Consider the following 12,057-nt stretch of genomic DNA (forward strand, 5'->3'; position numbering starts at 1 on the left):
AGATGTCGACACCATTCCGCCGTCAACGCGAATTTGGTACCGACCTGTTTACCGTTGTATATGGCTACAGCATGTCAATTCCTGAGACGAGACATGACAATACGGGGCCGATTCCGGACCACCTCTTCTGTCAAACTCGGACCACTTGCAACTCGGATTCTGATTGGTTGATGAGGAAAACAATTGACAAAGATAAATATACAAAAATGGGATTTCCAACATTTTTACATATACATTTTTTTTCATATTCAAAATTGAATAATAATTGCATTCACATTTCATTTTAGCGAAAATTTCTATTATGGATTCTTTGTATATTTTCGTTTCTGTTACGTCCGGTGCTCAGTTCCTGAAGAGAGGGAAACATTGCATCGGAATTTCCACCCTACATCTTTTTGTGATTCTCTTGCCATCTAGCATAGCATAATAGCAGCGGCCTAGCAGAAAAGAACATTCAATTATTTTCCAACAGTAATGCAGTTAACAATAAAATTAGGATCAAATAACAAATAACAACCAAGGCAGCAGGAAAAATTTTAAAAACATGTTGGAACCTGAACAAAGCATACATACCCAGCAAACATTAAGCATTTAAACATTCATATTCCACTCCCAACAGAAGTCAATCAAACAATTATTATTTCTACAAACATAAATACTCATATATAACAATGGCGATTCGTGAGGCTATAATAAACATTTCACGAAAATATTTTGCGCCATTTGTTTTTTTTTCTATGTCTGTAATAAATTGTATATGAGTATGGCAAAAGTCGTATTTGGTGCTTTGACAATTCATGAATATATTCATATTAGATCGCAATTCAATTTCAACATAATCGCAATTATAGCCGGTCAAAGTTGCATATTCATCCAAACAAATTCGGTAAGCATTTGCCATGTATGTATATGGCCTCCACTTTTGCATGCATATGCCATTTAGGCGCATTATATGCCAACAAAATTTTAGGGCATATGATGTTATATAAATGGTGCAGCTCAGAAAATACATGATACGAAGAACACATGTTTTTCATGGGAAAATAATCTTCCGAAATTTTATAACATTTGGCAACCTTCACATCTCGCTTTCCTGTTATCTAGCACTTGGTCGACGAAAATGCAGAAAGAAGAGTAAGAAGCCAGTTGTCACGTCTTAGGTCAATTCCAACTGTGCGCAGCGTAAGAAACGACTAGGGGTGGATAGGATGAACAAATTTCGACAACACCGATTCAAAACACTTCTTAAACATTTCGGAAGTTCCGATCTGCATCAATTGATAATTCTCGTTGACATTCTTTCGAGTTAAAAACTCAGATGTGGATACTTGTTTGTTGTGTTTGATTGTTTAGATGTGGGTCAATAAAATTTTATTTTCAAGCGCATTTTGCTTGAGAAATAAATTTCTTGCACCTTTAATCCCCATGCTGTCTTTTGTCCGCATGGTGTCAGATGTTTCTCGTATAAAAAGATCGAACGCTTTCGTGACTCGGGCTTTGTTTATATCCTTTTTGACCGAACCTGAGTTGGAAATATGCCCTGACCTTCGACTTTACGCCTTTCATTAGGTTTTGTACAGTCGATCGATCGGCTTTCGTGGATACAGCATTCCAGTTTTTCTTGAATTTCGCCATATTATTGATCTTATCATTCTTTTTGAAAAATCACTTGATAATAGTCCAGTATCTCTCGATCGGACGAAGCTGGGGGCAGTTTGGCGTATTGATGTTTTTCTCAACAAAATCTACATCATTATCCTTAAATCACTTTAGAGTGGTTTTGGCATAGTGGTGTCAAATGCGGCCAGAATAGTGGTGGGATGCTTTTCTTCACTCAGATTAGTAGATATCGTCGTTTATTGTTTATTTTGTGTAGAAATTTTACGACTTCATCAAGCAGATTGCCTGCCACACAAGCACTTTCTGCCCAATTTTTTCCACCTGAATTGACTTCTCATGGTCACTTACACCAATAACTGTAGTGTAAAACGGTGGTCCCGGAGAAGTTCTTGAATCCTTTTTAACGTAAATCTCATCATCTATTAGAATGCACGCATCTATTTGCCGCAAATCAAGGTTTCAAGGTTTAAAAGAAACTGAACATGGTCATCCCGATTCCTCATACGGGACTTCCAGCGAAATGTTGATTTGGACAATATTTTTTTTTACGTAGAACTACGTCTTTCATTAAGGGAGCCGAATCAGAAAACAGGTCACGTTTTAATGAAATAAAGTTAACATTAATAACTATTTTTGCCGCGAACGGATTTCGGCGATTTACATACCAAACGAATCGGAAATTCCCTAAGATTTGTTTGATATTCTATACATCACAACCCCCTGGTGTGTAAATGGTTAAAATTCATGAAAACTAAGCGTTTCCATTTTCCCTTACATTTGTTCTGCCGATTTGTGTGCTTTCCCGAACAGAGCTGTCAATAACGAGTAACTTATCGACTAGCAACAAAGGAAATATCGTAAGATTTAAAGTCTGCGTGAACACACAAAAAGAAGAAGAACGAAGGGGAGTATTTGCCTAGAGCATAAACAGTGGATCTCAATGAGGCAAACTTTCAGTCTCGTTCTGTTTTCAAAGCAATGAACATCGCTTGTTCTTCCTTGTTTTGCGTCATCACATGTCTTCGTTTCGGACTGAGCTGAGGACGAGATCAAATTACTCACCTGTTGATGTCTCTGGCATTGCAATCATTGCATCAAACTGACGTCATTGCACTAATGTTTTAAGCTACACAATTGTGTGGGGATTCATCAAGCTAGGCTATCGTCGGCTCACCAAGAAAATAAATGCTCTGGAATTTGGTCTGTGATTTAGTTTCGCATGGCGGTAGCAAAACTCTCTCCACCAAGGATGGCAGCTAAGCTAATCTAGACCAGCAATATTAATAGAAAGGGCTTCTGTTGAAAAGAGCGCAAAATGGGGATAAGTGTGTGTATATTTAGTTGCTTCAAGCCAATATGGATATTCATGTGCGTATGTGCGTGTTTCATAACCCGTGCGTAAAAATAGTGCAGGAGGGAAAAAATTACGAAATATTTGCGTAATGAATCTTTGCTGAAGCAAATATACAGTCTTTTTCCAAGCAAGTCACATTGTTTGTTTTCCGTCATCATAAAGTCTTCGTTGGCATCTTTGACATTGCATTCAATGAATTGAACTGACGGTATGGCGAAGCAGGCGTTAAGGTTGTGCGCCAAAAAATTATTTGGGGAACACCAAGCATCTTGAATGTCGTGCAGGAATGTTATAAGTTATTTGGATTCGCGTGCCAGTCGCAAAACTACTTTCAACTATTATTGCATTTGCGCTAATCTTGATCATAATGAAGCAATGCTACTCTTTTCGAAGTTGTTGAGATTAACAGAAAAAGTTTATTTAATTCATTTAGTCACCAAAAAGTAAATGTCGTTCTGGAAATTTGTATGTGATTTGGTTTCGCTTGCCAGTAGCAAAACTTTCTCCACTAAGGATGACAGCTGCGCTTATCTTGAACATGGAAAAGTAATGCAACTTTTTTTCGAGGCCAATAATATTAAGAGAAGTGTTTCTATTGAGAGAAGCGCAAAATGATGAGAAGTGTTTATATTCCTAGTAGCTTCAACCCACCGATGTACGGCTCTGTATGCATGCTATGACGAACGATTGTTTGGCGCTTGGTTCACGTTGTACGAATGATGTCTAGAGGTGCGATTCCAATACTAAATAACATGTAGCATGATATTTGATACTTGCAAGTATTATCATTGTTGTTGTTTCCATGCGGTGCCAAAGTTATATTGTTGTACAGGTTGTGCTGGTACAACAAGTATATAATCGACTATAGCTGAGTCCATGTCAATTGCAAAAAAGGCCACCGGAATAGCGTTCGAGGTAAATTTTCAATGCATTGACATGAAACAAATTGTGACATACGATCAGCTAGTGTATTGTTCTGCGAGGGCAAGAATGAATCATCAATCAATTATCGTCAATTGATTCTGCAATAAAAAAAACATTTCAGGTCGATCAAACGTTCTACTAAACAGTTATTTCTAAAATTTCACAGCGTTATAAAATAATATCCGAAGTTATTAACAAGTGACTTATATGAAATAATAGTGTGGTTCTACGTCAACAATGCGGTCGTATCTTGGACACAACCTCCTATAATTGTTTTTGTTAACAACCGACCGAAAACCGAAAGTTAGTTTTTGACAAAACATATTTTTCAGAGATAACAGTAAATTTCGACGTTTCATTCAATTTGAAGACATTTGGCATCGAACACTTTTTTGAAAAATCCGATTTTAGTACTCCCTGTTGCGGCCCAGGAGGAGAATACACAAAAGAAAAAACATTAATTCCAACACAAAAAAACTTTATTCAGAAATATTTAACACTCCACACATAACAAAGAAAAACACTTGATTATACACTTAAAACACATCCAGCCGGTAATCCAGGATCTGAATCCACACCTGTGAAAGAGGACAATTAGAGAAGATACATAAGAGAACATTATTCACTTACCTTTTCATCCAACAACAATTACCTGCAAAGGAATTAACATTTATATCAATCACAACAAATGCTACTTACCGATCACTAAACACAACGCGACAGCACAACAAAACAACATATGAACAATCATAACAATAACAAACAATAACAAGAGAATTGTCATGGAATAGAGAACGCATGAAAGCGAACCCGCTATACAAAACTTATTGTTTATAGCGAACATTCGATAAGGAACCCGACCAAAAGAATCAATCGCAATTATAGGCTATTCAGATGACTATGGGACCAATCATATAAATAGGGCACAAAATGTTAAGAACGGTTCAGTCTCAATAAACTCATCGATCAGTATAGACCAACCAGCTTTGGCTATATTCGTTCTCATCATTTCTACATCATTTTTGGGTAGCCAGTCTCTACTCTCAACTCTGAAACTCTGCTCAGATACCTCTCTGGGCGGAGACACTCCCTCTTTGGGTAATTTTTCGGTTTGCAAAAAAGCTCAAATTTCGACGTTTGCGATATTTGTAAATGAATTCCGATTTAGCTAATATTTTGCATAGGGTATTTTATCGTGCAAATTAACATTTCGCAGGGAGTATCGTATGAAAAATCGAGATCAATATTTTCATTGACATCCTAAACTCTGGGGTATGCGATAACTGTAGAGAACACAACTTTCGTAAGATGTGAAGTGTCGATGACAGAGACGTTGCCTCGTGAATCTGCTTTATCGAGTCTCACATCTCCTTTGCTATCTGCTTCCGGATGCAAATTTACTGTTCAAAAAACGAAAAATTACACTTCACAGTTCGAGTTTTCAACAAATGTCCACAAATTCCATGTTGCGCTGGGCCCATATCCTGTTGGGTTATACTCGCAGAGAAATAATAACACCGGAACTATTGATAATTGAGGAATAAAGAAACGATTTATAGAACGCGTGTATACTTTTCAACAGTAGAAACGATTATAGCTAGTAAAGAAAAAGAAATTGCACGAGTGCGGCACATTGACAGCACGCAACTAAACTGCACTGGAAAGTTTGGGCGATTCGGCAGTTCGGCAATTGTTGCCATCCCGATAGAAAGTACTGTGGAGGGCGCCCTGGCACGCCACAGGTTCCGCTAGCGACAGAGTATTTAATTAGTAAAGAAGTCACTCAATATTTGTTGAGTTTATTTCTCTTATTCGGATTAAGAAAAATACATTCTGTTGAATATTGTTCTCTGTACATGTATTGATCACTCCACAATTTAAAAAAAATCTCATCACTTTTTCCCACTGGCTTTGCGACGACTAAGTGCTTTCTTCTTGCGTTGCAAGTTTTTCATTCTCGCCGCCTTTTCCTTCATCAACTTTGTTTCCTTTTGCATTCGCTGCTTCACGATTTGATCCGCCGATTTCAGGTCCAAATCATGTCTCTTCTTCAGATCCATCTTCGCATTGTGCCGTCCCCAGTGGGTATGCGGATAGTCTCGTTTCTGAACCGGCAGAGCACTCTCATCGTCACTGCCATCGCTGTCTTGCTGCTGTCGCCCGGTCTGCTCATCCGTCTTCGTGCGCTCCTTCCATTTGTCGTATCTTCCGGTCTTGTAAGACGCCGCAATCCACACCCCATGTTCCGTTCGAATTTTGCCAGCTTTCGGGTTCTCAACGTTGACCATCTTCTTCTTTTTGCGGTCCCACTTCTGCAGCCGCTGGTGGAACTTTTGATCGGCAGCCGTATCACCGATCACGGATAGTTCCGCCGAATTCGCTTCGTTGGCAAAATTGTTCACCGAATAGCCGTTCTCTTCGACTTGATCCTTCGCTTGGTACGAGATGTAGTGCTGCTCATCTTTGATTGGGTTTTGCTTTTTCTTTTTCGGCAGAGGTTTTTCCTCCTGCATGCTGGCTATGGCCTTTTTCTGCTCTTCCATTTCCAGCTCTTCCAATTTGCGCTTGTGCTTTTCAATTTTGATGCCATCTTTCCCTCGTTTTGCAGCCATAACCAACAGCTCCTTTGAATTGGATTTTGGATTCAGCTCAAAAATGGTTGTCTGCGGACGAAAGTTTTTCATTTGAGCCAAAAAGTTGTTTCTGAAATCATTCGGATCCTCGGAAGGTTGTTTCTGCAATAAAAATTTAAAAATTATTTTTAAACAATGAATAATCGAAATGACCGAATCGCATACTTTTGATTCCAACATTTTCTTCGCCTTTTTGGTGGCCTTCTTCACTACCTTCTGCTCGACAACAGGATCCTTTTCCGGGGATTTCTTGAAGTCCTCCAACACTTTCATCTCTCCCAGTTTGAAAAGTTTCGCCTTCTTGTTTGAGCTGGCCGATGCCGACGGTCGTGTGGCTATGTACTGTTTGTAGGCTTTGTTGCTGACTCGAAAGATCGTTGCAAGATCATTGTGCTTGACGTAATCCAGCACGAGCTGATGTTCCGCTTCCACCAAATCCGGCGGAGCCAATCCAATCGTTTGACTGTCGTGCACATCCAGCGGACGAGAGAGAAACATATTCAAATCTATCATGTGAGCAATGTCATCGTTGGAGAATATATTGAACGCGGTTCCGTGTCGTCCAGCGCGGGCACATCGTCCAACTCGATGGATGAATAGTTTAGGCTTTCCCGGAAAGTGAACATTAACTACGTAATCCAGCGTAGGAATGTCCAACCCGCGGGCTGCAATATCTGTCACCACCAATACGTTGACTTTTTTCATTGTAAACTTGGCAGTGTTAATTTTGCGCGCAGAAGCATCAAGACTTGAGAACACATACGTGTTCGGAATTCCTGCCTTTGTGAGAATCTAAAATGATACAATATGAACATTTTGGTGTAACTTTAATACCCATCCAAACTTACCAATGAAATCAGCTCCACGTGATGTTGGGTACCAGCAAACAGAACAATCTGCTTATTCTTCGGAATCACCTCTCTCAACAAAACCAACAGCGTGGCATAGCGCTCATCCGGTCTACAGTAGATGAACCTAAAATCTAATGTCTCCGGAATTTTGATTTCAACATCCAGTCGAATCAACGTTGGCTCTCGCAAACCAGCCTTCGCAAACTCCACCATCAGCTTGGGTAGTGTTGCGCTGAACAGCACCATTTGCCTGGCCTCCGGAAGTCTACGCAGCGTATCCGTCAACTGCTCTTCGAATCCCATCTCAAACAACCGATCCGCTTCATCGAACACACAATATTGAATGGATGTCAACTTTAGATCCATCTCAACGCAGAGATGGAGGAAGCGGCCAGGAGTGGCTACAATTATGTCGGGTAAAGTGTGGATCGCTGCGAACTGTGAATCCATCGAATCACCGCCCAGCACCAGAATTGCCTTCAAATCCAAGAACTTGCCCAGCTGTTTGATGAATTTGAACGTCTGTATGGCCAACTCCCTCGTAGGTGTCAGGATAAGTGCCCTCGCACCGTTTTTAATTTCCCGTTGCTTTAATTTTTCGAACAGCGGAATAAGGAAGCAAGCGGTCTTACCGGAGCCAGTTTTTGCCATGGCCACCACATCGCGTCCTTCCATAATCAGTGGAATTGCTTTGCGCTGAATTGGTGTTGGCATTTTGTAACCCATCTTCAGGATTGCCTTCAGAACCGGCATACTGAGACCCATGGCCTGGAATCCACCTCCTTTCTTTTTCTTGCCCTTCTTCGCCGCTCCATCATCGTCGAAATCAATGTCTACGTTTTCAACCGAAAACCCTGGCACTATATTCGGATCTTCAGTGTCCATTGTGGCATGTGTCGTGTACAGGTAATATGATAAACACCAATATATATTTCACACTATTTTAAACTTAAATCTGGTTCCCGGAATAAATCGCCACAGAAAACGACTGCAACAGAAACCACCGCTTATAAAATGTGTAGTAGGCTATAAATATTGTGGCGCGGTATTGTATTTCAAAACAAGAATTAACCGGGCAAACGTATCGCCCCAGGCAAACGTAACGCCCCGGGCAGACGTATACCGTCCGACGCTCGCTAGAGCTCGGTCGGACATTGCTAAAGGATCGTATCCTATGTTTCAAACTAACCGGGCAATCAGTGGATCCCAGGTTTGCGTGCGAGACACCGCCGCTTCCGACGGCGGGTCGGCGGTGGACTCGGATTGCGTCATCTTGGCGGCATGGGCCGCCTCGATTCCTTATCCTCGCCAAATGGGGACTTCGTCCCCATTACATTGTCCTCAGAATAAATTTCGAAAAACGAGAACAAGAGAATAAATTTATAATAGAAATGTGAGGCACATGATGTTTTTCCCGCGCCAAATATTTCTAGCCTACTACACTTTTTCTAAGCGGTTGTTTCTGTTGCAGTTGTTTACTGTGGCGATTTATTCCGGTCACCCTTAAATCTACCGAAATAAGAGTACCTCTTCCAAAACACGTGTGACATAGAAGTTTCGTTTCGAATTTTGGGAAGACTTGTTTATTGTTTTATCGAATAGGCCAACAAGGGCCAACATTGCCATTTCCATCAAGTTGTCAACTTCAAGGTGATACGATCACGGGATGCGTACACTGATGAAAAATAAGCATGAATTAGGGCTAGAGGCGAATGAACTGAAAAGTTTAAACCCTCTTAAAGCCAAAAAGAAGAAGAAGAAGAAGAAGAATCATGAATTTGTTGTACATGGTGTTATCAGTATTGTTTTCTACCAGCTGTTTACACTTATGACAGACATACATTGTCCTCCGAACATTGTATGTCTGTCTGCATGTACAGTGCTAGAACCACGCAAGCAATCCGCGTTGACGGCATTGAGCTTCGTATTACGAAATGGGGGACATGACAATATGAGGTTGCAGAAGAAATAAACACACTTTTAAAATAAAAATTATGAATGAAAATTATTTTTTCCAAATCAAATTAGTACTCTATGTAAATGAAAATCACTTTTGCTTGCAAGTAGGAAAAAAATATCATACAAAAATTGTGTCTAAAGATAATTTTATATTATAATGGTAAATGTTGGTGAGAATATCTGGAAATTCATAGAAAATAGTTTAAATTAGGGTCAGAACAATGTACTTCTAGTAGGTAAATAAAGCCAAGAAAAAAATTTCATACAAATTTTAGTAATTTGAAACTGCCTTAGGGCGACTAATCTGATAGATAAAAGTTGGCCTCATACAAACTAATGTCGTATCTAGATGTCGACACCATTCCGCCGTCAACGCGAATTTGGTACCGACCTGTTTACCGTTGTATATGGCTACAGCATGTCAATTCCTGAGACGAGACATGACAATACGGGGCCGATTCCGGACCACCTCTTCTGTCAAACTCGGACCACTTGCAACTCGGATTCTGATTGGTTGATGAGGAAAACAATTGACAAAGATAAATATACAAAAATGGGATTTCCAACATTTTTACATATACATTTTTTTTCATATTCAAAATTGAATAATAATTGCATTCACATTTCATTTTAGCGAAAATTTCTATTATGGATTCTTTGTATATTTTCGTTTCTGTTACGTCCGGTGCTCAGTTCCTGAAGAGAGGGAAACATTGCATCGGAATTTCCACCCTACATCTTTTTGTGATTCTCTTGCCATCTAGCATAGCATAATAGCAGCGGCCTAGCAGAAAAGAACATTCAATTATTTTCCAACAGTAATGCAGTTAACAATAAAATTAGGATCAAATAACAAATAACAACCAAGGCAGCAGGAAAAATTTTAAAAACATGTTGGAACCTGAACAAAGCATACATACCCAGCAAACATTAAGCATTTAAACATTCATATTCCACTCCCAACAGAAGTCAATCAAACAATTATTATTTCTACAAACATAAATACTCATATATAACAATGGCGATTCGTGAGGCTATAATAAACATTTCACGAAAATATTTTGCGCCATTTGTTTTTTTTTCTATGTCTGTAATAAATTGTATATGAGTATGGCAAAAGTCGTATTTGGTGCTTTGACAATTCATGAATATATTCATATTAGATCGCAATTCAATTTCAACATAATCGCAATTATAGCCGGTCAAAGTTGCATATTCATCCAAACAAATTCGGTAAGCATTTGCCATGTATGTATATGGCCTCCACTTTTGCATGCATATGCCATTTAGGCGCATTATATGCCAACAAAATTTTAGGGCATATGATGTTATATAAATGGTGCAGCTCAGAAAATACATGATACGAAGAACACATGTTTTTCATGGGAAAATAATCTTCCGAAATTTTATAACATTTGGCAACCTTCACATCTCGCTTTCCTGTTATCTAGCACTTGGTCGACGAAAATGCAGAAAGAAGAGTAAGAAGCCAGTTGTCACGTCTTAGGTCAATTCCAACTGTGCGCAGCGTAAGAAACGACTAGGGGTGGATAGGATGAACAAATTTCGACAACACCGATTCAAAACACTTCTTAAACATTTCGGAAGTTCCGATCTGCATCAATTGATAATTCTCGTTGACATTCTTTCGAGTTAAAAACTCAGATGTGGATACTTGTTTGTTGTGTTTGATTGTTTAGATGTGGGTCAATAAAATTTTATTTTCAAGCGCATTTTGCTTGAGAAATAAATTTCTTGCACCTTTAATCCCCATGCTGTCTTTTGTCCGCATGGTGTCAGATGTTTCTCGTATAAAAAGATCGAACGCTTTCGTGACTCGGGCTTTGTTTATATCCTTTTTGACCGAACCTGAGTTGGAAATATGCCCTGACCTTCGACTTTACGCCTTTCATTAGGTTTTGTACAGTCGATCGATCGGCTTTCGTGGATACAGCATTCCAGTTTTTCTTGAATTTCGCCATATTATTGATCTTATCATTCTTTTTGAAAAATCACTTGATAATAGTCCAGTATCTCTCGATCGGACGAAGCTGGGGGCAGTTTGGCGTATTGATGTTTTTCTCAACAAAATCTACATCATTATCCTTAAATCACTTTAGAGTGGTTTTGGCATAGTGGTGTCAAATGCGGCCAGAATAGTGGTGGGATGCTTTTCTTCACTCAGATTAGTAGATATCGTCGTTTATTGTTTATTTTGTGTAGAAATTTTACGACTTCATCAAGCAGATTGCCTGCCACACAAGCACTTTCTGCCCAATTTTTTCCACCTGAATTGACTTCTCATGGTCACTTACACCAATAACTGTAGTGTAAAACGGTGGTCCCGGAGAAGTTCTTGAATCCTTTTTAACGTAAATCTCATCATCTATTAGAATGCACGCATCTATTTGCCGCAAATCAAGGTTTCAAGGTTTAAAAGAAACTGAACATGGTCATCCCGATTCCTCATACGGGACTTCCAGCGAAATGTTGATTTGGACAATATTTTTTTTTACGTAGAACTACGTCTTTCATTAAGGGAGCCGAATCAGAAAACAGGTCACGTTTTAATGAAATAAAGTTAACATTAATAACTATTTTTGCCGCGAACGGATTTCGGCGATTTACATACCAAACGAATCGGAAATTCCCTAAGATTTGTTTGATATTCTATACATCACAACCCCCTGGTGTGTAAATGGTTAAAATTCATGAA

At 39.3% G+C, this 12,057-nt stretch overlaps 1 protein-coding gene across 2 annotated transcripts; it reads right to left on the bottom strand.

Moving 5' to 3' along the window:
• Positions 1 to 5,681: 5,681 nt before the first annotated feature.
• LOC129770416 (ATP-dependent RNA helicase DDX54-like) lies at positions 5,682 to 8,891 on the bottom strand. 2 transcript variants are annotated; one of them, XM_055773247.1, is made up of 4 exons: positions 8,572 to 8,891; positions 7,380 to 8,370; positions 6,697 to 7,323; positions 5,682 to 6,633 (listed from the first exon to the last, which is right to left on the bottom strand). In XM_055773247.1, exons 2-4 carry the CDS (start codon positions 8,265 to 8,267, stop codon positions 5,791 to 5,793), a joined length of 2,358 nt encoding a protein of 785 aa, XP_055629222.1. In that variant the 5' UTR covers positions 8,268 to 8,370; positions 8,572 to 8,891; the 3' UTR covers positions 5,682 to 5,790. The 2 variants fall into 2 exon arrangements, with proteins under 2 accessions (XP_055629222.1, XP_055629221.1); XM_055773246.1 differs by having other exon boundaries at positions 7,380 to 8,891.
• Between the last annotated feature and the right edge of the window lie 3,166 nt (positions 8,892 to 12,057).

The sequence above is a fragment of the Toxorhynchites rutilus genome, chromosome 2, assembly GCF_029784135.1.
Source record: "Toxorhynchites rutilus septentrionalis strain SRP chromosome 2, ASM2978413v1, whole genome shotgun sequence".
Classification (NCBI taxonomy): domain Eukaryota; kingdom Metazoa; phylum Arthropoda; class Insecta; order Diptera; family Culicidae; genus Toxorhynchites; species Toxorhynchites rutilus.

Excerpts from the sequence above, each read along its gene's own strand:
- LOC129770416 (XM_055773247.1), bottom strand. The coding sequence starts at position 8,267 with ATGGACACTGAAGATCCGAATATAGTGCCAGGGTTTTCGGTTGAAAAC. Across the intron at positions 7,324-7,379 it reads ACGTGGAGCTGATTTCATTG|ATTCTCACAAAGGCAGGAAT; the intron begins GTAAGTTTGGAT and ends GTATCATTTTAG. Across the intron at positions 6,634-6,696 it reads AGAAAATGTTGGAATCAAAA|AAACAACCTTCCGAGGATCC; the intron begins GTATGCGATTCG and ends TTTTTATTGCAG.